The sequence below is a fragment of the Carettochelys insculpta genome, chromosome 1 (genome assembly GCF_033958435.1).
Source record: "Carettochelys insculpta isolate YL-2023 chromosome 1, ASM3395843v1, whole genome shotgun sequence".
Taxonomy (NCBI): domain Eukaryota; kingdom Metazoa; phylum Chordata; order Testudines; family Carettochelyidae; genus Carettochelys; species Carettochelys insculpta.
Genome location: NC_134137.1, coordinates 330,157,501 through 330,185,000, shown reverse-complemented (window position 1 = coordinate 330,185,000; position 27,500 = coordinate 330,157,501). Strand labels below are relative to the sequence as shown.

At 37.8% G+C, this 27,500-nt stretch overlaps 1 protein-coding gene across 1 annotated transcript in view; it reads right to left on the bottom strand.

Moving 5' to 3' along the window:
• FOXP2 (forkhead box P2) overlaps positions 1-27,500 on the bottom strand; it is a 659,870-nt gene that overhangs the window by 3,834 nt on the left and 628,536 nt on the right. The window contains exons 15-19 of the mRNA XM_074984096.1: positions 27,068-27,144; positions 26,827-26,928; positions 24,266-24,387; positions 22,835-22,904; positions 21,833-21,996 (exon numbers count right to left, since the gene is read on the bottom strand). Coding sequence (XP_074840197.1) covers positions 21,833-21,996; positions 22,835-22,904; positions 24,266-24,387; positions 26,827-26,928; positions 27,068-27,144 — 535 coding nt within the window. The remainder of the gene's footprint in view (positions 1-21,832; positions 21,997-22,834; positions 22,905-24,265; positions 24,388-26,826; positions 26,929-27,067; positions 27,145-27,500) is intronic.

Below are 27,500 nucleotides of genomic sequence, written 5' to 3'. Positions count from 1 at the left end.
GGGGCAGACCAATGATCCATTTGGCCCAGGATTCTGTCTTCTGACAGCTGCCAATGCAAGATGCTTCAAGGGGAATGAACAGAACAGGCAATCACCTGTCATGCAATATCTCGCAGTCAGACGCTTAGTGATACCCAGAGAGTGGGGTTCCATCCCAGATAATTTTAGCTAATAGCCATAGAAAAACACTAACCTCCATGAATTTATTTAATTTTTTTTTAATCCAGTTATAATTTTGGTCTATACAACATCCCGGACAATGAGTTCCACAGGTCAAATGTGGATGTGTGAGGAAGTACTTGGTATTCTTGTGTTATATGAAGAGGTAAATAATACTCTTTTTATTCAGTTTTTCAACATCATTCATTTTTTTTTTTACAAACCTCAATCATATTCCCCTTCTGTCATCTCTTTCCTAAGATGGACTCTCCCAGTCTACATAGTTTCTCCTCGTGTGGAAGCTGTTCCATATCTTTAATAATTTTTGATGCCCTCCCTTCTAGTTTCTCCATTTCTAATATTTCTTTTTCCTTCTTTTTTTTTGAGATGGGGGAAGTAGAAATGCATGTAGTATTCAGAGTGGGCATACCATGGATTTCTATAGTGGCATTATATTTTTTACTGTTCAACTATCTACACTTTTCTTACGGCTCCTAACTTTCTATTTTTTTTTTTTGACTGCAGCTGCATATTGAGAAGATATTTTCAGAGAACTGTCCACACTGATACCAACATCTGTTTCTTTAGTGGTAAGAAAGAATTTAGATCCCATCATTTTGTATGGATAGCTGGGATTATGTTTTCCAGTATGCACTGGTCATCTCTGCTTACTTCTCACAGGTTAAAAGCACAGATCACAGCAACCACTGCCATAATTGACATCCTCACTGGCAGAAAAAACAGAAAGAACAAGAAATTCATAAATCATGGAGACTAACCCCGTCAGTCATGGAAGTCTTCTCTAGGTTCTATGTTGAAGCATGCTGGTAAGAGGTGCAGCAAAATGCACATTTCCAATACCTGTGCTCTACTGTTTTAGAAAATGAGCGAACAATATCAATCCACAATGCTATTAATCTATCCCTTTCCCTAAAATGTGAACGCTTAATTTTTTCTTGTCATTAAAAAAAAACCTTACCAATTTAATAAGATTTGAACATCAGCTAATTATTGCCCTATAGTCATCTTGAGGATTTTAACTGCAAAATTACTGATATTAAATAAATGCATGAAGCAACCAGATTCAAAAATTGTGGGAATGGTATTTTCTGTTCTGAATCTGGTATGAAAACATTTTATTTTGTTCACAGCATATACAGCCATTGTAGTGAAGAATGGGAACATGCTGTGAAAGTATTCACAATGGAAAGTGTATTCACATAAATGTTACCAGATTGTTGAAATCTGAACTCTGAAGAAGGCTTTGATCTTACAGCGTGTCAAAGACTCCTATCATGCCATTAATAACCATGTTACTAAAACCAGGCCTAACACCATTTCATAGTTTAGTGATTTCTTACACCTGGCTGCACCTTTTTTCAACAAGAATTTATTTTGGATGACATGATAATGATTATTGTTGTTTTGTTGTTGTTGTAAAAATAAAAATAAGTGAACAGCTAACCATCAGGTATTTCCACAGGTCATCTGCCTAGAAATGGATGAATCCACTATTAGAACTGCAAAACTAACTTGAACCTCAATCTTTATTCAGAACCCAAGCTTTTTAGAAGATTTATTTTTGTATAGAAGGGTCATTTCAAAGGCCCGAACTAATAACCTGCTTACCTCAGCACATTGTCATTCTTCTGTCATAATTTACAGATTATGGAGCTCTTCCATCTCTATGACCACCTTTGTTCTCCCACTTGTTTGCATGGAACCACTACAGAGACTTAAGTTCTCTTCTCTAGATGCCTCCCAGATATACTAGAAAGGACATCCTCTCTTCTGGATAATGATGTGCTACAACTTTCAATCCTCAGATTCCCTCATATCACATCTTTGAAAGTCAGTACATTAAGGAAGAGGAAGTTACTCACTTTGTGCAGTAATGATGGTTCTTCAAAATGTGTGTCCCCACTGGTGTTCCACTCTGGTGTTCCATTGGTGTTGGTGCAGCCATAAGCTGGCACTCAGAGATTCTTTTATAGCCATAGTTTCCCACACCTCGCATGCATGGAAGCGCTTCCTTGTGCTAACTGGCACGGAACCCCTCTGCTCCTTCTCCACCCAGCAAATAGAGCAGGACGCTCCAAAGCAGGGGAAGAAGGGATAGAAATGGAACACCCACAGGGACACACATCTTGAAAAACCATTGTTACTGCACAAGGTGAGTAACTTTCTCTTCTTCTTCTTCTTCTTCTTCAAGTAGTGTCCCCATGGGTTCTCCACTCTGGGTGACTATAAAGCAGTACCTGCAGTTTGGTGGTGGGTTTGGAGCTCAGAAAATACTTGTTTTTCCCATTTGGATGGTGGAAGTAATGGAAGATGAGAGAGCATAGTGTCCTGCAAACATGTTGCTGGAAGACCACATCGCCACCTTGCATATGTCTGTAAGGGGTACGTTTTTGAGAAAGATGGTAGTGGAGGACACAGCCCAGGTTGCTCACATTGATAAAGTGCATAACAAGTGTGAATGCAGGTGGAGAGCCATTTAGGCACCTGTTGGGATGAACTGGGCAAGCCGTTGGACTGCTCTGCAAAGGACAGGAAGAGCCTCAGGGATTTACGCCAAGGTTTTGTGGGGTTGATGTAAAAAGCCAACACCTGATGGATGCCCAGGGTGGCTATGCCACATGAGTAGGATCAGGGTACACCTTTGGGAAAAGTGATGGTAAGTGAATAGGTTTGTAAATGTGAAATGGAGCGGGAACCTTGGGAAGAAATGTGGGATGAGGGCGAAGGGTGACCCTATCCTTCGTAAACACAGTATAAGGAGTTTCAGCCATGAGGGTGGCAAGCTGTCCAACACTCCTGGCTGATGTGATGGCAACTAAGAACAAGACCTTCATTGATAGATGAGCCAGGAACACATCACCAGGGGTTCAAATGGAGGTTTCATGGGGCTCTTCCATATGTGGTTAAGGTCCACATAGGTACCGGAGGATGTACTGATGGGAAGGTGTTTTGCGGACTTGTCAGAAAATGTTTGGTGAAAGGATGGAGGAGGAAGGAGATCCCATCATTTACCTGGTGGAAAACTGCCACTGCCACGGCATGCACCCAGACAATGCTGAGGGCCAGGCCTGACTTGCACAGGTATAGCAGGCAGTCAAGAAGAACAGGAAGAGGTGCAGTATGAGGAGGCATTGGATGGTTGGCATCCAACCAGTGAGAGAACCGCTTCCACTTGTAGAGGTAGGACTTGTGTGTGGACTCTCATCTGCTGTTAACAAGAACCCTTTTCGCTCTTTCAGAGCATGTGATTTTGGCATTCTGGAACAATGAAGGAGCCTCACATGGAGATGCAGCCTGAATGGGTCCAGGTGGGGAGTGTGACTGAAGTCCCGAGATAAAATATTGCATCAAGGAGGAAAAGGATAAGGAACTGCTATTGACATCTGATATAGGTAAGAATACCAAGTTTGTCTCAGCCACACTGGAGCTATCAAGATGAAACAGGCCTGGCTCCTGTCTGACCTTTACCAGAAGCTTGTGAATCAAGGGAAGGGGAGGAAACACATAGAGAAGGGTGCATCCCACTTGATGGTGAAGCATCCCTGAGGCAGTGACACTTTCTGTTGACTTGGGTAGCAAACAGGTCTATGCATGGTTGGCCCCAAAGCTGAAATGTGATTGAGGACTGCTGTATTGATCTCCCACTCATGGTGGTCACTGAATGAATGACTGAGAGCATCCACCATGACATTTACCACCACGGGGAGGTATGTAGCAGTAGGCGTGATGTGATGCCAGAGGCGCCAGGTACATAGTTTTATGGACTCTGCACTCAGGGATGAGGACTGGACCCCGCCCTGATAGTTGATACAGTACATACAGGTGGTGTTGTCCATAAGAATGTTGACCAACCTGTTCACCAGGTACCTCTGGAAATGCCTGCAAGCATAGTGTACCACCCAGAGCTCCCGGAGGTTGATGTGGAATACATGTTTGGTGAAGAACCATTTGCCCTGAGCCATGTGAAAGCCCAGATGGGCCTCCCAATCCGTAAGTCATTAGTAAGGGTGACTGATGGGGGCGGCTGGTGGAAAGGCACTCCAGCGAGAATGGTGCCAGGGTATGTCCACCACTGGTGAAAGGCAAGATGATAACCTCGTGTCAATGCAGGTGGGTGGCTATGAGTTCCAGACTCTTGGAAGATACCCTGGGCACACAAGTGGAGACCCCAAATGGGGAACACAGTACTGATTATGGTGGGACCCCACCATGAACTGGAAAAAGCACTTATGTGCTGGGTGGAGGGTGATGTGAAAACAGGTGTCTTGTAGGTCAAGAGCTGAGAGCCATTTGTTTCTGTCCAATGCCAGGCTGATGGCTGTGAGAGTCATCATCTTGAATCATCAATAGAGAACATATTTGTTGAGCCTCTGGCAGCTTCTTGAAGGCAGGACAGAATTATCTGCCATGTCAGAAACAAAAGCACCAACTAAATCAACCAAAAACTAGCCCCTTAATAGACACTTGCAGTAAGTAATTTCCTCCCTATCCTTTACCTTCATCCTCCTCTTAGCGTATCTGTCAGTTTTCTTTTTTTTTTTGTTTAGTGTGACCCAAAATTATCTGACATCCCTGTCTGTATCTCACACCTTCTACAACAATCACATGAGCCACACACTTCTAATAAAGTATAACAACAGACATTGTTCTGTATTGTAATATCCACTTCTGAATATTTAGGGTGAACACAAGGCAAGTGTGAAAAATCAGGACAGGGTTTGGAGGTAACAGGTATCTATATAAAGAAAAAGCCCTGGACGTCAGGGCTCTCCATATAAAATTGGGACACCTGGTCACCCCAACTACACCGAAGATGTGGGCTTATACTCCCTAATTTACCTTCAATTGAGAAGACAGCATAGAGCTCCTTAACTCTGCATTTTCAAACTTCTGTTTGTTGAATTTTTTCATTTTTACGTTAAACAAAAGTATCTTAATTTCCAATTATTTGTTTGCTCACCTCAAATATTTTCCAAATGTTCATCTTTGTAACCTATTGACACACACAATAATGTAGCTTTCCCTTCAGTTTAACTACGATTTTTTTGTGTGTGAGAATCTACTAAGATTCTTTTAGGATTTGTTTATATTCCACTATGTATACAATCTAGATTATAGGTGTGTTTATTAGCATATATCTGTTTCTTTCATGCTGGAACCAAACCAGCATTTCTTCAAAACTGCATGGATTTCTTAGGCCTTCAACTTGCCAGGATCACCTCCATGTCCACAAAGATTATATAACAATCTTTCTGTCCAACTGGTTCATGTTTAGAATTTAAGAAGCATGCGTGCCTCAAGAAGTCTATGGAGACGAAGACTGTGGTGTCCTATATCCAGGCCAAATAAAATACTTTACAGTGTCCCAGCTTGGTTTATAAAAGTTGTAGGAATAAATACAGGAAGTTATTAGTTTGTCTCATTATGACAGATGAGTGGGGTGTGTGTATGGTCAGTGTGGTATTTACCCATATGTCGGGGAAAGGAAGAAAGCATGCTAAAATATTACGTGAGCAAAAAAAATCTCGCAGAATCCAAAGAACGTTTTTTCCTTGACCGATTATGAAGCCCCTCCCCTGCTCCTCTCCCACGCCTATGAATAGATCAAAGCACCATTGCTGCTAAGGAAAACGCTGTCATGTAAAAATAGTGTTACCTGCTTCACACAGGAAAAGGATGAAGATTCTGTAGCCACTGGCTTGTCCTCATGCAGAGTGGGGTGAAGTGCCTGTAAACATTTTACTGCTCACATCCCGTCTCCATTATGCAGGGATCTGAATTATATCATCACATTCTCCTGTGGCCTAATGGTTGAAGATGCCACCACCAGAGCAGCACAGGTCCTTAACGGAGGCTTCTATCAGTGGGCATCCCTTACTACTTTTCTGAAGAATCCCAATTGTGCTTGGCTGAAATGAGCAAGAGCAGTCTCTCCTCTTCCAAGCATGGCTTGGAGGAATTCCCCGAGCCTCCTGGGCATTCAGAAACGCCTTTCAGTGACATCTGTATCCTCCCACACACATTCAGTTACAAAAGGGAGGAGTGGGCAATGGTGATCATCCAGGGATGGAGGGAGAGAAGTAATGGTTTCTCCCAGGGTTGTCAAGTGATTAAAAATTAATTATGATTAATTGAGCTATTAAATAATAATAGAATACCATTTATTTATATATTTTACATGTTTTTTCATTTTCAAATATGTTGATTTCAATTACAACAGCATAATTATGCTGCTAATTTTATGTTCACTTTTGACTACAAATATCTGCACTGTAAAATAACAAAAGTAGTAGTATTTTTCAATTCTTCTCAAACAAGCATTCCTCTCTGGAACACAGTCCATGAAGTTCACCATTATCAAGTTACAAATGACTGGCCATTTACATAAGGCTTCTCACTGGCTAACTGACAAAAAAAGTAGGGGAATGAGTTGCGTCCCTCTCTATTATCCATAGAGCATCCAGACTCTGAGTTCATCTCCAAACTTTCACCATTCCTGGAATCTGGTTTTACTAGTAACTCCTCACTAATAACACAATATAAAATTCAAGTAGTCTTCCCTTTTCAGCCTGGCTGGCTTTAGTTTTCACTTCAGTACATTCTCTAATTGGTCCGTCTGTTCCGATAGTGAATGCTTGCAATTCATTGAACAGTTAAGCTTAAAAGATCACAATGTATAATGTTATTGTAATGAAACAAATATAACACAAACCATGGAACAAAAGATGACCAAGAAAGTAGCTTAATACCAGAAATCCCAAGAGAAAGAGGGAGACAGGAATTACTGTTTCATCTTTGGCTGCTGCTACACTAACATTGCCCTGTTGGAGGGGGCATGGGTATGAGGTGACCACCTTGGCTACAACAATCATGTGGCCCACCAAGATGAAGGAGGGACACTCGTGTGGCCCACTTACTATCCTAGCTTGTCCATTATTGATGTAGAAGATTCAGGCTGCTGCTACATTACCATTGTCCCATTGGAGGGGGCATGGTAATGAGGCAATTTGAAGCAGGCTAATGAGGCAATGACATGCATATTCAGTGCCTCATTAGCATAATGGCAGCCATGCAAACCAACTATGAATTTCAGATTGACAGTGAAGATGGGGACAGCTTCCAAATGAGCGCCCCACTTCGACATTTCCTTACTACGATCTAGTTCTGTGGGAGTAAGGCAATGTCAAAGCAAGGCACTTATTTCGAAGCTGCCCCCATCTTCACTGTAAAACTGAAATTCAAAGTTTGTTCATGTGGCTGCCATTATGCTAATGAGGCACTGACTATGCATGTCAGAGCCTCATTAGCCTGCTTCAAATTGCCTCATTACCATGCCCCCTCCAATGGGACAATGGTAATGTAGCAGAAGCCTGAATCTTCTACATCAATAATGGACAACCTAGGATAGTAAGTGGGCCACACAAGTGTCCCTCCTTCATCTTGGTGGGCCACATGATTGTTGTAGCCAAGATGGTCACCCATGATCTAGCAGTTTTGCTAACTGTGTTTATGTACATAGAACTTGCCAATTAAACGGTAGCTGCCCTTGACTGGATGTAGCAGGAGCACACAGCTCTCACAGACAATGTTGTGTGCAATGAGCATGCTCTTCAATTCATGTGCCCTTGCTTTTTGTGCATGAACTTTAGTAACACCAGTAGGAAAAAACCCCTATGTGGATGGAAATCAGAAGAATGTGGCAATCCTGATCATGTGTAATGATTAACAAAATGTCTTATGGGCCACATACAGAACCCCAGTGGGCCACATGTGGCCCATGGACTGCAAGTTGCTCACCGCTACTGGAAAATAAATTAGTGTTTCATAGCTAGCAAGAAATATTCAGATATTGTGCTCCTGGAGGCTAAAACTCTATAAAATTACTTACAAACCTGGGTAACAGGCATTCCTACATATTCCTGCCAGGACAGAGAATATATTTTCCAATTTGTCTTATATAGATTAAACAAAAATCCAGAATTATGTCTAACTGAGCAGGATGACTGAGTGACCTGAAATGTTAAGTGGTCATATTAAAATATTCCAAGTGTGAGAGAATTCCTTGCTTTTGTCTGGAACAAGAGATCTTAATGAAATGGAATGGTGAAAAAAGAGGCTGTGAACTACCCTAATAAAATCTAAATGGAAACGAGGAGGGCTCAAGGGAGAGCTGAAGAAAAGAAAACCAAAGAAATGAAGATAAAGTCTTAGAATGCAATCCCTAGCAACACTGAAGTCAATGGAAAAACTTCTCTTTATCTCAGGCCAGGAAATCTACAAGAGTCAGTACTTCGCTAGTCTACCTGGGAGTAAAGATAGCAACAAAGGAGGATAAAGATACTGGACAGCAACTAAACCTACTTAATTACTATAGACTTCATGAGAGAGTATGATGAAGAAGAGGGAAGATAGCTAAAACAGATTTCCTCTTCTTTTCAATGTTTATAGACATTTAAAATGTACAGTGAGTAATTTTGGAAATTACAGGACTACAAGCTTTAGTTTGCTACCACATAAAATAGTTGAAATAATAGCTATACAACATCTAGATGAGCAGGATACATAGGGGCAGACTAAAATCCTCCAATTAGAATTATTTCAGGGACCAAACAAAAGGTGAATAAAAGTAAATTTTTATTCAGGCCTTCAACAACCTTTGATAATAGCTGCTCGGAGGGACTAAGTAAATGAAAGAATACTAAGATAAGAAAAAAAAGTTATATCATGGATTATACAAGTTAAGTGATAGAAAACAAAGACCTGGTATAAAATGGTCATTTTTCAGCATGGATGAAGTTAAACAGTGTAACTGGTGCTTTGAATATAGTTATTAATGGAGGATAGAGGAAAACAGAGAGGTAACAACACTAGCAGATAACTGATGTTTATTTAGTCTAATCTAGAGAAGATTGTGAAGAACTTTAGAAAAAAAACAAGTTTTTCACAACACAATGGCAAATTAATTTTAATATAAATAAAAGCAAGAGAAATGCAAACTACTCATATCGAACCATCCATCTTACCATCTTTGTATCCTATCACACACCATCTTCCACACCATGTAGCAGTGACAATGATAATAAAGTGGTTTTCAGAGTCAATGAGTTAATATGTGCAAAGAGAATTGAAAATACAGAGTGCTAAAATTTTAGCCCTCACATTTCTTAAGGGACAAATGCGGAGAACAGGAGATCTCAAGAGGAATTCTGGCAAACTAAGAAACTCAGCCAATTGTTCAGTGAGTAAAAGATATATTTCCAGCTGCATCCACCCCTAGTGCACTACTGCAGAATGGACCTGCCCTGTCACTTAATGGGTAGCTAGTGACAGTGCAAACAGAGAACAGCACCTATGCTTTTAAATGAAACTGTGCTTTGAACAATGCATGGAGAAAAGAATGGAGAGTAGAAGGCTCCTTTCATCCCCATGGACCTGTGTAGGGCTGGGAATATTTGAACCCTAACTTGCTAGAATCTGGTATTTAGTGTATATATTTTCTGTTGAGCCAGAATTTATTCAAACTTAAAAGTAAAGACACTTAAAATATTTAGGTATGAACCTCATGTTCTGCTCCAGTAGAGATGAACATGGTAAAGACCACTAAAGTACATGCACTGAATGTCAGCCTTGCCTCTAATAAAAAAACATTCATAGAAAAAGAAAATTCACCATACTGAAAGTCTGTCAGCAGACGACTTAGATTCGGAGAGCAAAGAACACAGTTACTAAATGGATGGATCTGCAAAATTTCCTTATGAGGCCAACTGGAGAGTTATTTGTTCAAGTATCTTGAAGGAAGCATTACCGTTCAATATATTTTAGCCTTATAGTTTGTAAATATCTGCCTTAGTATGAAAAAATAAAATTCCCATTCTAGATTGAATTCATTGCAGCTGAAATGGTCTGGCACAAAACTGCCCACCCCTCTGAAGATTGGGGCTGTATTAACAAATGTATAAATGTAATCATAAGACATTATTTATATATTGTTATGGGTTCCTGTTTCAACATATTTATTTGTTACCAGTAAACAATTTTGTTGTAAATAAAGTAAAAGAAAAGGCCTGGCCAATAAGCATGGGTTAGTTTGCCAGAAACCTCAATAAACAACCTAATTACTATTGTAAAAATATGAACTGGAATTCATTTACAAATTGGACATGTTTAACCTTGGCTTGAACAGAGGTTTTAACAATCTTAGGGATTACAAGGGCAATTTGCCCACCTTTGATATTTGCAGGAATAGGACACATCATGCTTAATTTGTTTCATTAACTGGCTCTACTAGTCATAGGTAATCCTTTTTTTCCCCTCACTTCCTTCTCACTCTTCCCCCCACTGTTTAAACCCTGGATTCTCTTTTTCACTCTCCATTTTTCTTTTTATCTGAGAACGTGGGTTTTACCTAGGAAAGCTCATGACTTAATGAATGTGCTAGTTTCTAGTTTCTAAAATATGTATTGCTTTTGTTTACAGATAGTAGCAGAAATAAAATAAAATGTATTTTAGTTTTCACGTTCTTTGAGACAGGAGAGAAAACTAAGAAGTAAACCAAACCTAAAAAGCGAGGTTTTCAGTTTGATTAGACAGGAGCTGAAGATTGTCCAGCTATGCCAGAAGATGGACAGGAAGCCCTGGATGCAGCTTAATTAGGCTTACGTTTTATTCCTAAATGTCAGGGAATGCATAGCAGATAAAAAAAAAAAAACTTATAGTGCAGGTAATTCCATAATCATTTACACGTTCCTGGGGAAGGCTTTCCCCCATCTTTCTCCTGGTCCCATGCCAGTCTGCTGCCAGGACCTTGCCACTTCCAATTCCTAAATGAGGATTCATGGGGATCTATAAAGCAGGGGAGCCGGTTCATCACCATACACATTATAGGAGTCTTGACCTCCTTTTTTCCACTCTTCTAAAGAATACCTGGAATCCTCCTCTCTTTTCCTCTCACTTGGGTAGGATGGATCAACAAGCCCATGCTGACCTCATATGAAGTTGCTGCAACAAGTCACTCTCTGGCTATCTAGCTTAAAAAGGGACCATACACCTCCTACAAACCAGCAAATGGGCACCACCATTTGATGTTTGGGTAAGGTCATTCTATGAGGCAAAGTGTGATAAGTAAAAGATATGTGGCCAGGCCTCTGATATCCAGCAGTAGCAAGACTGTATGGATATTTCATGACACTGAGGTTAGGTGATCAGAGAAAAGAATGAGGGTATCTAGAGACAGTCTCCATGGAAAGGCTACAGCAAGTCCATACAAAATTAAGTGAAATTAAATTGATAGTGGATCCTGAAAGTGAGAAACAGGCAAGTTATCTGTGGATGAGGTGATGTGGTCATGATTTGGGAAAAGTTCTGCAGATGCTCATTACATCACAGTGAGCAGGCACTCTAGAAGGACATAGATAATACAGTTATAGAAGTAACTAGTACATAAAAAGTATGAACATGAATTTCAGCAGAGGTGTCTGAAGGTAACAACGTTATAGTGTGCACAGAATATAATGTAAAAATCTGGAGAGTGAAGAATTTGAGAAAGACTGAACTTGGGAATTTTCTATTTTTCCAAGACAAACATATTTGCTTTGCTTACCCTGAATGTTCTCTCATACAGGGAATTGATGGAATCTATTCTGTTACCCCTTCTTCTCAAACATATTTGAAGCTACTGAACAGGTATGCGTAAAACATGGAGGCTAAGTCTCAATAAAATCGGAAGTGGTTTGGCATAGTAGAATGAGTGACCCAGTGCCTATGTGAAACTTGGAGCTGGACAAAGGCTTTGGTGTAAAACAGCAAAGGAGTTTAATAATACTATTTGGTTAAAACAGTCAAAAAAGCTGCTGTATATTATCTTCACAGCCCAAAGTGCATCAGGCATTTGCATTTTTTGTTTGTAATACACGTGTTGATTAATTCCCAGGCTGTTCCTGGAAGCACCTACACCTTCAAGAAAGTTTGTGAATTCTTCTTCTGGATACATACTTGACAACCATTGCCCATGCTTTTGTCAATTTGAGATTGGATTACTTTAATGTGTTCTGCACATGTGGGATTGAACATTGAGACAAGGCTGCTCTAAAAACTTATTAAAGAATTAAAATTCTACATGAAATTTTTTAGGCTTTTATAGTCAAGTGGCTAGAGTTAGACACTAAAAATGAAAAAAAATTATAATTATCCTTCTAATGTAAGACAGCCTAGATTTTCAGTGAGACTTTTGTTTATCTTATGTGTGTGAAAATGTGCACCTATATTAAGTGTTAGCATAAACATTACTAATTAGACAGCCAGCAACTAAACAGGAAGATAGAAAACTCCCATGCTCTAAATTTATGAAAAATTATAAAACTACAATGAAGAGGAGTTTGTGGTGCATATTTAAACATATATATTTGAAACATATAATATACATGGTAAAATTAAAAGATAACACACTCCTATAAAAGACGGTTTAGTGAAAAACAAGAAAATTGTGTCCAAATGCTGAGAATTCAGTTAGAAGTGGCATCAAGTTTTCAGCAAACCACCTACCTTATTTTTTTAAAAACCTTGCAGCACACCCTTCTCTCCCCACCTGGTTCCAATACATTTCCCCAGCACCATGCTTTGGGGATCTGTCACTTTTCTATTTAAGGCAGCCAAAGTGGCTATATCTCTGAATGATCTTTTAGTCAAGCAAAAGCAGAATGAACTGTGCGTGTGCAATAACTCAGGATGGAGTAATGCAAAAAAGGAATGGTGAATGCTGATCCTGGGTAAGACATGTAACATTTAAACAACTAAATAAGAAAACTCACACGACTGAAATGATTGTAAAGTACAAGAGCATGAGTCTAGAAAGATCACAGAATTAATGAGAAGAGTAGTAACATATGAGAGGACAGAAATGAAACACAGTCAAGCAATGTAAAATGGTAAATAGGAGAATACACAATCATAAGGAATATTACACGTGATTAACAATATCTGGTAGAGCAGAGAAATATTGTAACGATTATTTCTGTGTTGACTTTTTCCAGTGGTGTCTACAATGTGTTACCCTGGATTTTTTGTTCTGGTACTGAGTGCTGGCATCTTGACAGTCCCAGCTGTGGGATTGGCAGGGGAGGCGGGGTGGTGGTGGTGGGGAGCCGGGTGAGTATCGGCTCCTCATTTTTAAACCAACAAAAAGCACTGGTGTTACATATTACACAAGCTATACGAAGGCACAGTGACTGCTCCAAAGATTGCTTATTTTAACATGATCCAAAACATCAGCAAAAGTGGTAGACTTAAATGGTATGAGCACAGTAAGATGGAACACTGCACTTGCTGGATTTACCTGACAATTTCAAATGCCTGGCAGTGGGAGACAGAACCACTACAATTTTGAATGCTCAGACAGATCCTGTATTTGAATATGATGAGATAAAAGGTCAACCACAAACTTTAAGATTCTATGAATTCTTTAGATGATCCTCTTTCAATTTTAAACTAAAATAAACTATAAAGGAAAAAATACAATAGTCTATTGTCGTAAAGGGTATTCACCTATTATTTTCTAACCTTTTACTAGGCTAATGGATAAGAATGTGAAATGAAATTTTCAATAGGCATTAATATATTATGTTATTAGGTGAAACAGTTCTGATGAGTTGGATATCCTGAGATATTCACTGCCTATACTTTCATCGGTCCAATTACATATTTCTCACCTCTTTAATAAAGCTTGATATATCTCAATTAATTGAAGTGTTTCCATAGTTTATTTCCTTATACTCTCTATCAAGTTTCATACAGTGAATGAGAGACTTGCATCAGAGAGTTCTTCTGGAACAGAGCAAGCCTCCAAAGTAAATGGAGATGGATCATCAGATGGGACAATGCAATGACATAAAAATGGAAAGACAGGGGATTGGAATATGATAAAGTTAAAGAAACAAGGGAATGAAAGTGATTGAAACTGGAATGATAGGTAACCTACTGTAAGTGGTGTGAAAGCATAACAGTAGGGGACTGGAATAATCAGATATGGGAACGAGCTAACAATGGAATGCTTTCAAACTGAAGCACCTCAAAAGTGAAATGATCTTAGAGCAGAATAATCACATTTGCCTCTGGGAATAAAATTTAAAGGTTAAAAAAAGTTTGAAAAACTAAAACGTTGAGGTTTATGCAGATAGCGCTCAAAAAAGAAAAGATTCAATCTGGGCAAAAGTGGGAAAGTTAAAAGAGGTGGGGTGGGGATCTATGGCAGAATATAAAGGAGGAAAGGTTAACTGAAACCCTGCATAGCTTAAACTCCTCTTCTTTCTTAGGGCAGAACTGGGGGATTCGGAAGGATAACTGTACAGGGTATATTCATATTACTCATTTAACTCAGCTTCAATCCCTAGACTCATCCATTACAGCAAATTTTCTTCCTATTTTCTCACAGGACCTGCCCAGTAAAGTGATGTAAAAGATTTTGGGTATATGCAAGTGTGTGCAAATAATTTCAACCCTAAAATCCACCACTTACTACAGACTGAATCTCTCTAGTCCGGCATCCTCAGGACCTGACGGGTGCCGAATGAGAGAATTTGGCAGACCACTGGAGGTCAATATTGTCTTGCACATTACCAACACTTCCACTGCTTACAGGACTCTTAGAAGACATTTAGGGATAAATTAGAGCTACATAACAGCACAGAACACTGAGAGCTAGAACTGGTGGCTCTAAATAAACTTTATGGGACCATGGGAAACTGGGCCACACCCATGGTAAGTGGACATCCATCTAATTATATTCATACTGGACCACAGATGTTGCTGGATGAGAGTGTGCTGAAGTAGAGGGATTTAACCCTTAGAATAATGTTAAACAGGAATAGTAGTGTGCTGGACTGCCCCCCCCCCACACTTTTGAAGAAAACTGGATTTTTGTTTTCTACTCTAATATTTTATGATCAATGCATGATTCAAATTCTAGAAAATTTTGCATTAGCTCTTACAGTCTTGGATTTGCTCTTAAGAAGTTACTTATTTTCGTAAGTGAATTTAGGCTGTTAGTTCAATGTGATCTTTTATCATCATTAGAATTTGCACTTCCATGGTGTTTTATTGGAAAGGGTGGGAGAAGAAGTGATGACAACACTGCCCCAGAACACCTCATCTGACAGGATACTTACTTCCTGTCCTCCTTTGTTGTTAACCTTCTGCTTCATAGAACTGGCAGCTATAGGAAATGTAGGAATGGAATAATCGCTCACTATTGCTTATTCAGAAAAAGTTTTTCAGTATTTTAATTTTTCATAGAAACCTTGTAACTAATTTGTTTTTCTAAAACTACTGTGGGCAATGTTACAACTTGAAATTCTCCCTCTTCCCTCAAATCTACACAGTTAAATAGAATTTCATTTGACATAATATAGTGGCCAATATAAGTACACGTGGCCAACAGATGTACAAAGATTTCTAGTGTTAATTTACAGTGAATCACGACAGTGTACAGATGTGTAGCCATCTGACCCAGTGGTAAGATACAATAGCAACCAATTCTCTTGCTCCTTACTAGGGAAAACAAAATGGGCAATACTACCTCTGGTGAAAAAAAGGGGAAGAGCATGAAGTTGGTTCAGTACAGATCCCACTGATCAATTTAGGAGCAGTGTTCACTGGCTCTGAAGAGACTTTCAAACCCATCCAGATCTGAGTAACAGGATGTTAGCCATATCATAAAGAAGGTAGTGTTAAGTTGGGGGAAATTGAGGATCTTGGAGGCTCTGACAATAACAGAGATGACATCAATTTGTATGAACATACATAAAGGTACATATGTTCAATACTAATACTGAGATCAGAGGGAATACAGACTGTACAGTGCTGTCAGCTTTCACAATTTCACTCTAACTTCCATGATAAGTGGTGTTTATCGAAAAGGCTACAACTCCTGAGCTGTGCTTTTTCATTATTTAAAAATAAAAAGAGTTTGCTAGTCTTCATGGTTGTGGAGAAAAGTTTGGTAATGCAACTCAAGTGTAATTTAAAGGCTCAAAAACCAAAGACAAATAAAAAAGAACATTTTTTAAAAAGAGTAATGTATTTTGGCCTGACATGTACTTTTGAATGGTTGGGGTCAACAATACGGAACTTGCCAAAAACTGAGTAATAAACAGAATTCAATGTGTACCACATTCTTTTCTTGTCCAATTTGTGTTAGTTGATTCAATGATCTATGTTACTTCATCTTCTGGCAAATAATACATGCCAAAAGAAAATAATACCAATAAAATTATATTTGCATAAAAATCAGACCAGTCTATGTTTCATATCAAAGTCAAGAATACACTATGCTTTCGTGATATGAAAACACTACTGCAGTGGGCAGGCAGAAGACTTCTTCATGCTTCATAATCACAGAACCCACCCGTGTCAGGACCAGCAGCTATAGTACCTGATTATCGCATGTCCTGTCCATTGTTATTACTTGCCTCACATATTATAAAAAGTTTTAAACATAACAAATTCCCTGAAATACAATTAGTTATAATTCCAGTTATTCTGGTTTGGTATTGCAGGGTAGCATACATATATTATATATATATGGCCTGAATCTCTCCTCATTTATATTAACCAGAGCCAGAAATAGAATTCAGTTAAAAGAAAGACAGAGGTTATAGAATCAATCTCTCTCTTTCTCTTTCACCAGGTCCTGTATATATTCAAGTACTTTATACAAAGTGGGGCAGCTTCAGCAGGAGAGTCTGAGAAAAACACATCACAGAATATCCTATCAAAACAAAAAATCTGTAAAGCAGCACTTTAAAGACTAACAAAATAATTCTTTAAAGTGTTACTTTACTGTTTTTTTGTTTTGATAGTATATAGACTAGCACAGCTTTCTCTCAGTTACTAATCACAGAATACCCTATAGCTTGTTGGTTATAACTTTCACGTCAGAGGGGAGAAGACCTGCATTCAAATCCCAGCTCTAGAGCAACAGCACAGGTTTGTGAGTCTAACCTAATTTTTTTTTTTGGCCAAAACTATGCAGCAAGTTCATTTCAAATTAGATTGAAGCTGCATCTTTTGGGGAATAACCTATTTGTGTGAAAAACTTTACACAGCTGTAGTTCTGAGTGGAATCCATTGAAACCAGTGGTGATCTGACTGGGCACAGCTATCCGTCATTGTGGGGAGCAGAGCCACAGTGACAGTCTCATGCACTGAATTTTGCTACTGGGTTCGAGTGGATTAGGGGGAATGCATTCTCAAGTCTTTTCTGCTATTTACTATAATGATCACATGCAATATGACAGGAGCTGTTTTTCTGAGTATTGCTTTGTAAATCTGTGGCTAAAGGCCTCATCTAAGTAGACTGGTCTTCTGTGTTATTTGTCCTCCCACAGTGGCAACGGCATTACATTTACAAATGTGAATTTTCTCTAAGCATGATAAGAAAACTTTGCAGAGTTATGACAGAAATTTTCTATTTTAAAATCAACACAGATTCAGAATAATAGTGGAGCTGACAGTCTGTACATCAATATATTGGTTCATTTACAGGAACTTTCAAAAATTTCAGGGATATTTACTTTATATGTAATTTTTATACACATAATTGTCTTTTAGTTTATTCCTGTTAAAGACTGGTAACTTCTTCCCATTTTCCCACTACTCTGCTTTTTCTTCTTGAATAAATGGAAAAACATGTTTGTATAGAAACACATGAAATTCATATACTACCAGGATAGATATTTGTGAAACACAGGAGGATATCAGTAGTATAAACATAATGGCCAACAAATATACACAATGCATTTCTATGAGATAAACCGTGGAACTATATGATATATATCTATCGAAAATACTTGACCATCTCATCAGCTCTCTTCTCTCTAATCCACATCCTCAAGGCCTTAATTTAAAATTCAAACTGTTGAGCAAATCCAAAGAAGTGTCATTCTATTCTAAATAAACCTGCCACCAAAATATTTACTCTTCTCCCTTGAGAATTACCCTGGCTCCAGGCCCAAGACAAGCAGAATTCAGTCCTGAGTCAGTGACAGCTTTTAAATATGTAAAAATGTCAGAAACTTGAAGTCTGTTACCTTGCATCCCCATGAATCTGAAACCTGTTGATCATGGGCCTAGAAAAACAGAATAATTTCACATTTGGCAATAGAAGAAGAAACACTCTTTTGGCATGTTAATTTAGATAAAAAGTTAATTATTTAAAGCATTGGAGGTGTCTGAAATGTTAGAACAGCACACATATATCAACAGTGAGTATTATCAAAAAAGTTATGTTAAAGTGGCACTGTTCACATGTGGTTCACTGGAGATCAGGTTTAAAGATAAATTGGTCTAGAGATTGGCTACAATGTCTTTGAAACCTGTTTAACTGCTGCCAGGAGAAACTGACCCCAACTACTGGAAATCTTGCAGATCACATCAGCTGTTTTCAAGGGATTTACATAATCTTTCACCGGCCCACAACAAGAAACTATGGTGATCATACATCAAAACAGTTCAGTTGCCTTAGTTAACTAAACAGACTTAAATCAGCATTTTCAATGCTTCTTAGGTATTCTCTACTTTTGGTTCTACTGAAAACCAAAACCTGAAGGAGCAAGTTTAGATCTAGCGATCTAAATAATTTCTTCATTCCCTAAGACTGTATACATAAGCGATTACAAACTACAGAGAATGCATTTGCCTGCCAATATATGCATACTGAAAGCATGCAAGTATTGGCTGATGAACACATGCCTGACACTCTTTTACTGTGTTTACAACATGGTTAAATTGGGTATTAAAACCATTAATCTGAGTCTACAAAAACAAAGATCTCCACGATGGTATATTTATTTGATACAAGGACAGGATATAACACATAAACATACTTGGATGCTCTTGGCAGTAACACAGCTATTTCTTTTTTCTCTAGTAACCAGCATTTTCCAGTTAAAATCTTACCATACTGTATCAAATAAATCTGTGGTCTGATGTGTGAATTTTTAAATGTCCTTTCATCTCCTCTTGTTCTCCTCTTTCGATCTCTTCAGTCTTTCTTGTCTCTCCTGGATAACTTACACTCCCATTTTCTGTCCCATGACTCTCTTAACTAATGCCTGCCTACCCTGAATTAACAGGAAACACTGTTAATTGGATGCGCAGGGATGAGACAGTGCCTGGAAGGTGGGGCCTTGGTGAGTGGGGAGAGAAGACAAGAGCGTGTGCTTGGTAAGGAAGAAGTGGTTCTTTCTCCAAGGGTGGTCTGTCTCCCATCGGATGGGGTGGAAGGCCTACCTGGCTGATTGGCTCTTGTGTTTTCTCCTTTCTCTTGTCTATTTAAATTCTTCCTAGGCTTTCTGAAAGTCTCTCGCCCCATTACCTTCTACCAAATAACTTTGTTGAATGATGCCAGAAGAAAGGAGACATACGAGTTTGGAGATGTGACAGAGCTAATTGCTGGTTCCCCCCATAGCCAGTGTTCAATGCACAAAAAAGACAAGATACAAGAAGTGCACAGAATCCAGGATTTTGCAGGCAACCCTTGCACTTATATGAAAAAAGGAGACCAGAAATTTATGCAGACTGATTAAATGAACTGGCTATATGGCAGGAGCATTGTAATCCCACACTGGACTGAATTAAGTATTTATCTGGTATGTGGGTAAGCAGGAAGACAGCATTCCTTTCCCTATGTTGCTAAAATCCATCCCCGTCTCTGTTTATTTGCCTGCATGTCCTGAAGAATGGACAGAGTTAGACTTGCAAAAGAGTCAATGTTGATAGTCCTGATGCAACCTTCAGAACTCAAGCTTTGACCCTCTTATTTTCATTTAAACAAATTAATGAATTTTGAACAATTAGTGTTCAAAGCCATGTTTCAAAGTATTTGCTTTTTGTCTTTTTATTGTCCATCTGTAGCTACAGCATGCAATATTTTTGCAATAACCATGGCTTTGCAACACATACCTATCCAACCACAGATACGCAGTTACTTCTGCAGTGTACACAAGACACAGACACATCTGCCAAATGGTTAGAAACAAACTCTAATAGCAAGTGTCATTCTTTTCTACAAAATAGCTGCTTTTAACACACAATATCTTACTCTTGTTTGCTCTTTAAAGTTTTATTGTCTTGGCATTTCATACAGGAAGACAGTATTAGCATACTCAGGAGAACGGCTAAAAGTAAAAGGCCTCAAGCAACCTACTGCATGGTTGATAGCATAAAGCATGGGATATAAAAACTTTTGTCTGATTGTTCACTTCACTTGTTTTAGAGTAGTGTTACTCTCAAGAGCATATATTCATGTTCATCTTCTAGTGTTATTACTTCTTTTGTATTATTTAATACATTTAAAGACACTTCTAAAAGACAATTTTTTCCATTTTGAAACAGTAATGGTTTGGAACCTGATAAAACCCTTTAATGTTCACAGTGTTTTTTTCCCTTCCAGAGGGATGCGGTAAAAGTGTAATGACGTAATTAGATACATAGTAAACAAAAAAATATTCTACATGATTCTATATATGGAGATATCTATATAGCTAGCAAAATAAAACCAGACAACTGCACCCCAGCAAATCTTTACTCTATTCAAGGTCTAATAATATAGGAGAAGAAAAACAGCTTAGTCTAAATTACTAATATATCTAAACAGAACTATACTCGAATTTAAAAAAATATGAAAATGTGAAAAAGAAAACAATGAATAAAGGCAATTCAGCTAGGGTATTTTAATATAGGAAGAATGGAGAACATAACAGTACATATTCTAGTACATATTTAAAATCATTCTATGGTGAATTTAAATCCAAGTCTACTTACATATCATATACCTAATTATTCTATAAATAACCTGGAAAACAGTACCTTGAAGGTACATGTTTTACTATTTAGTAAACAAAACCTGCTATATTTGACACCACAGATTAAGGCCAGGCATTTCTAAAGCTTCATACTCATTTCTGAAATCCACAATACATCAATTTTTAATACTTCCACTCTCTCAGCTCCATTAAAAAGATGGTAGGGGAAAGATTTTAGAGTAATTAATGATATAGTTAGCTGCTAAATATTAATAGGAATCGTAGTCTTGCATAAAATATAACATATAAACCTTGCCAATACAGACGCACCAGTAATTAAAGTTGAATATGTAATTACACTGATTTATAAGACAGGCAAAAAGTTACACTTTACTAGCTTCTATGTAAACTGTAGGTAGTAGTTAAACTTTGCATTTTACAGTTTATATAAATGGGCAATATCAGCACTACAGTTCATAAATGGTTTAGAGACTTGTAGTTAAAATTACAACTAGTTCCACCAAGAAAAGTCTTACTGTACTATGCGGACAGAGCTGTGTCAATGACCACTCACACATACAGATACATCTTTCCAGAGAAGCCAATATTATATGCTTGGTAGTGAGGAAAACAATGGTCCTGAATAGTATTCATAAACTGGGCACCTGAAACATGGTGCTTATACAACAAAGGAGCTTCCTACGAATAAGTATGCTTTAGCAGTCATTTTAATATCTAGTTTTCAAGTGTGCATTTTCAGCTTTCACTTACCTGTGTGTAAAAGTACTTTTAAGTAACATGGAGTATCGAAGAAATTCATAATTTTTTTTCAGAAACTCTGTTAATCATTCACTTACATGTGAGGCTGAGGAGAGCAGCCCGGACTGCTATTTCCATTACTGTCAATGTGATCCAGCGAACCATTGAGATCTTCATGGACTGCCTGCAGTAAGCCACTGGATGCGTTATTTATCAATCCTGGATTACTAAGCAAAGGTAAACTACTCTCTGCCAGTGCAGCCTAGCAAAATAAATAAGATACAGAATTCTTAGCCCATTTATTTACCAAACAGTTTTCATATATGTGTGTGCGTGTGTATGTATACACATGCACACAGATCTTCATTTTGTGTGGTGCAAACAATGATCAGAAGTTTTTGTACCATTCACAATTATTTTCATATGTTGGTTACAATGTTATATATATCACCAGTTTACTACTTGTATTTAATTTGTTTTGAACTAGCAGACATTCTATGACATGCACCATCCATTCTACCTTTAAACTATTTCTAATTTGAATGGCACTAACCCTTGGACTACAATGCATGGTTCCTTTTTAAAAGTAGGCAGTTGCTATACTTCTAAAAATGACCAGAACTTAACTCAAAATAAAAAGTCCTGACATTTGCCTCTTATGCATAAAAATTATATATTATAATTAAATTTTAAAGTTTTTGCCATGAGCACCATGTTCCCCAACACTATGATGTGAAATCATTTATGACAGCTTGGATAAATATTAATGCATATCCACATGCATTTGCAAAAGCTTCTATCAATCTAACATTTGCAGCAAAACGGAGTGTTCCAGATTTTGCCACAGGGTGTCCTTCTTGCTTCTTCTCATCAAAAGTAGCATGAATTAGAACAGTGCTTCTTGCAGTACTAGGTAATACAACTTACTTGGATGATACAGCCAAGTATTAACTATTAACCTAACTATTAAGAATGACCATAACACCCCTATAAACATAAATACAAGATAGTCCTGCTCCATAATACAACAGCATATAAAGTATGTCACAGAGAAGAGCATAATGAATACGTGGAAGGAAAGAATAATTTAGAATTTTTACCTGCAAGCTTGCATTAAGAGCTGCTCCATAGCCTAAGCTGGTGGGTATGTTTTTCACTAATGTTGGACTTCTGAAAACAAATGATTTTTCAAAGTTTAAAGAAAGTCAGGGATTCTGGGTATCCCAGTGGGTTAGTGCATAGGGTTTTCAGCTCAGAAGAGCAGGGTGTCAAAATGAAATGAGATGTAGGGGTGTGTGTGTGCACGTGTGTGTGTGCGCGCGTGTTGGCAGGGGGGAAGTGTTCACTCTATCAGACCACAGTGATTTCTTTATACCACAAACCCAAACTACTTACTATAATTTGACCCATATGGAACTCTGCTCAAGAGAGATGAGTAGTGAAACACGAGGGTTTATTCTGACCAGGACATATATGCTATGGCTGAGAGGGCTGTTCAGTCTGCACAGTGCTGGCCTCAGCTATGCCTGGCTTTCACCACCTATGAGTTTTATACTTTCAGAGAGCCAGAAAAGTTTATAACACTGATGCAATATCACTTTCTGAAGATGTAGTACATACATTTACTTTAGGGAACCAGAGAGTAATAATTTGTTTGTTTTTATAACACTATGAATTTAAACAACACCACAATGTATTGGCTTATTTCTAAACTATCTGGTATATATTTAAATTCCATAGGAATATTGCATGCTATCATGTTTACAGTTCTATTTCCAATAAATTTAAAGGTCTAGGATAAACTCCCACCAGCTTTGGCAGGTCAGTGTGGTCAGCGCTTAGAAAGAGACACATGGTTAAAATGCAATGTTTTCCTGCAAAGGAAAACATTAAGCTTTTCTCTATATACCTTTGGCACTCTGAATGGCTTTACTGAAACTAATTATGCACTCTAAAAGGACTAAAAAGCATCTACAGCTCCAGTGATACTGACGTGGGCCTAATCTGAAAGTTGAGCAATATATATGCAAAAGGTCCTTCTGAGAAGGCTCCTCATGAATAACTACCCTCATCAAGAAGGTATTTTTGAGGTCTGATATCTGTATGCCAAAAATGACCTTGAGTAATGCCCTACTTTGGTCAAAGGTTTACAGTAAAATCAAGCTCATGTAAAACACTAACACATGGGCAACACATGCACGTCTTACTGTTTTTTAATATATGGTAGAAGGAATTATGATCAATGGATTATAATGATAAACATATGGAAAATATGCTTAGAAGCACACATATAATAGGAATAAACTTTGTGGGACACCCAGGGAGGTAAAGAATACGAGGTAAATGCCAATTACTGCAGAAATGAAATAAATGTAGCTTATTGATGAGACAGCATGAACATAACTATTCACTTGCTACAGAACAATCATATAACAGATCACTTTGTCTCTCAGGTTGTAGCACAAACAGAATGCACTTGGGCTACAGAATTGCAGAGGAACTCTTCTGAACAAAACCCACCACCAACATACCCTGTTATCTTTTGTGACCTTCGCTTCTGGTACTCTACTTCATCCACTGTCCATACTGCTCCTTTAACATTTTCTACTCGAACAAAACACTTGTGCAGGCTTAGATTATGACGCACTGCATTCTAAATCAGACACAAAAGGGGGAAAAGGTAGCAAAATTAATACAATTTAAGAAGGCAGCCCAAGCAATATACTTTGTTAATCTTCTTATTCTAAATCACAGTGAACACCTCAGTTTAGTTTAAGTATTAAATTCAAAATATGTATAATATTGTAAAACCCAAAATTACAAATTATTGGAATCTGCAGTTTGAACTTTGTGATAACAGAACCTTCCAAGCTCTTTTAATAATAGCTGTGTCAAAACCTTTCTTTCATGGAACTGGTCTAAATTGCAATATCTGTACAAATTACAGTATCTTTGAAAATGCCAGAACAATTAGGTCAGCTCTGTTGTGTCCCTGATCAAGCACTTGGGGATGGTTGAAATGTCCAAAGGAACCAGTCCTGCTTGAGGTATTAAAATGCTAAAAAGGCTATAGTGACAAGTGTTAATTTTGCACAAAGCTTTATGCAAATAAGCTCAAAGGCATTCTTTTCATCCCTATAATAATGAAATGACAGAGTTTGTTTATTCTGTATTATTAGGTGACATATGCAAGTTACTTTGCAATACTCTCTCTTCACAATAGTACACGTTGAGGCTCCCTGAAAAGGTTTTTCCTGTGAAGTTGTAGGGTGTTGTAGGTATTTCTGTTTTAATTTTATTTTTGTAAATATTAAACTAAAACTAAATGGGATGTCTCGGCAATAACCAGAGAATACTTTTGTCTCCCCCATGATTACATGAACAGATGTTGTTGGCAGCTTTGTATTTGAGTAATTACTCAAAATTAACATTTTTAAATCAAATTAAGTCATTCTTAAAATTTAAGCTATAATAAATATACAGCAGACAGCATAGTTTACTCAGAGTATTTCTCATAAATCGAATTATAAATCTAAGCAAATATTTCTTCCGGTCAAGGTAAACTGGCATGGAGCTATCAAGTACAGTCAGTAGTGACCTATTTCTTATTTTAGGAATATAAAACAAAGTAATTTTGATGAAGATTTCTTTCTGTTTGCACAAAGACAGGCTTCTGGCTTGCTTTAAGAGAAGAATTCTTTAAAAAAAGCATAAGCAGATCTAGCATCTGACCTGAAATCCAAGGATTTGATTGATCTTAATGCCCATGGCTCTGAATATGATAATTTTAATATTAATGAGCAAATGAGCAGTTTTATTATGCATGCGATATAGTTAGAACTAATAAGCTGTTCAGAATGAGTTTTGCTGGATCCCCGAGCTGTGGAGATGAGACCAAGCTAAGATATTAAATCACCTTTCATTTCTTTTAAAATTTCTTTCAGTAAATCAAATGACAGAGCATCCACTACATTCTCTAATGAGTAACAAAAGAAAATGTAAATCTTAAACATAAATATTACTTATTGAAAGAGCTCTAAAATGTATTTTCTATAGATTACCACTGACATTTTCATCTTACAAAATACATCTGAAATAACTACGTAAATAAAACAATTAAATTCATTTACAGTATAGTGCCACATACTGTAGCAACTAATAGCAGCTAAACATTTTGAAAATTAAAAGCATTCTGAGCTTCACACCCATATATCTGTAATCGCTCGCCAGATTAATTTGCATTTTAAATCCAAATTAATTCACTTTAGCATATCTCACAGTCTAAAATTCTTAGTATGCTGATGAGTGCTTTGCTGCCTCTATTCTTCTCAGCTACAAACATTTTCCCCCTTTTGTACCAAATGGCTTGTGGCTAATTGATGTTTCTGACTGCTTTTTGAAATGAAAATAAAACAGTTCACTTAGTCTGCGCTGAGTGCCCTTATCTTTCCAGACGTTGCTCTTTTTTCCAAAAATAGATGCACAGAACTAACATTTTTTTAGCTCCTTGTAGGATCCAGACAATGAAGTTGTTTGGACAGGGATACAGATGAACCCTTTTGTCTAAGTAAATAAACGGCATTTATGTTCTGACAGGATAATATTCACTTTACTTTCTTTTAGTTCCAGCTGAGTAGCTATGGCCCTCACTCCTGTGGCAGCTTCAGTCTGTATGATGAGGTATGATGTGTACAAAAGGCATAGACCAAGACAAAACCTACAGCCTCCATTTGTTGCACAAGGCAAACAGACATTTTTCAAACTAATTAGCCAATAATATGCAAGAGAAAAAGTAATATATTGCGACTAACAAAGGTGTTGATGATTGAGTGCTCACACTGTAATTAGTGTGTCAGGCCCTCATTTCTCTGCCAAGCCTCAGCTATTAATTGCACCAAATTAGAAAACTATATCAGAGGCAAAATTATTCTTTCACTTGTCATTTTGAGAGAGGGAATTCATTCCATTCAAGAGGCAAGTTAAAAAGAGGGGAAGCAGATACTAATCTGCTTATGTCATGTAAATAAATGTTCCTCTCCTATCTGTAAGGAAACTGTGCTAGGCATCTTTAAGCTGCTGGGGAAGAAGTTACCTTCCAAGTTGCTGCATTACGCCTGAAGTAAGCAAATGTCCGTGTAAACCAGCTGTAAATTTCATTAAGTGTTAACTGCCTGTCAGATGATTCCATGATAGCCTGAAATGAGACAAGATACATAGTGACATAAAATAATGGTTTACTAACTAGACTAGATGACACTTTCTCAACCAAGCCTTACTTTAAGCATTAATGAATTTTAATTCAATCAGGCAATGTTAATTTTCTTTCTACTTACCTGTCTTATGAGAGTTGCATAAGTAAATGGAGGTCTGACATCTGCATTTTTATAAAATTCATAATTTGGGGCAATTTCTATAAAACAAAAAAATCAAGAAATGCATGTACTTAGTGCCACTAATAATCAGCACTATTTAATGAACTTTATGATATTATTTACTCGCATTTATGATGATTTTCTCAACATATTATTTATTAGGGAACACTCAGCTAGGCAGCAGACAAATCATATTATACAGGAAAGAAAAGTCTTTTCTGCAGTTCTTGATGTAAAAGTAAAGTGAAGTGTTCTCTGGTCAGTTGTTTAATGTCTGTTGACAGTGGCACATTCAGCCATGCAGTATGCTGTACAGCAGCAGGGCCCCTTTTAAAATATACAATTGGAATATTTTCTTACATGGCTGTACAATGCCAGTCAGTCATCTCCTTGC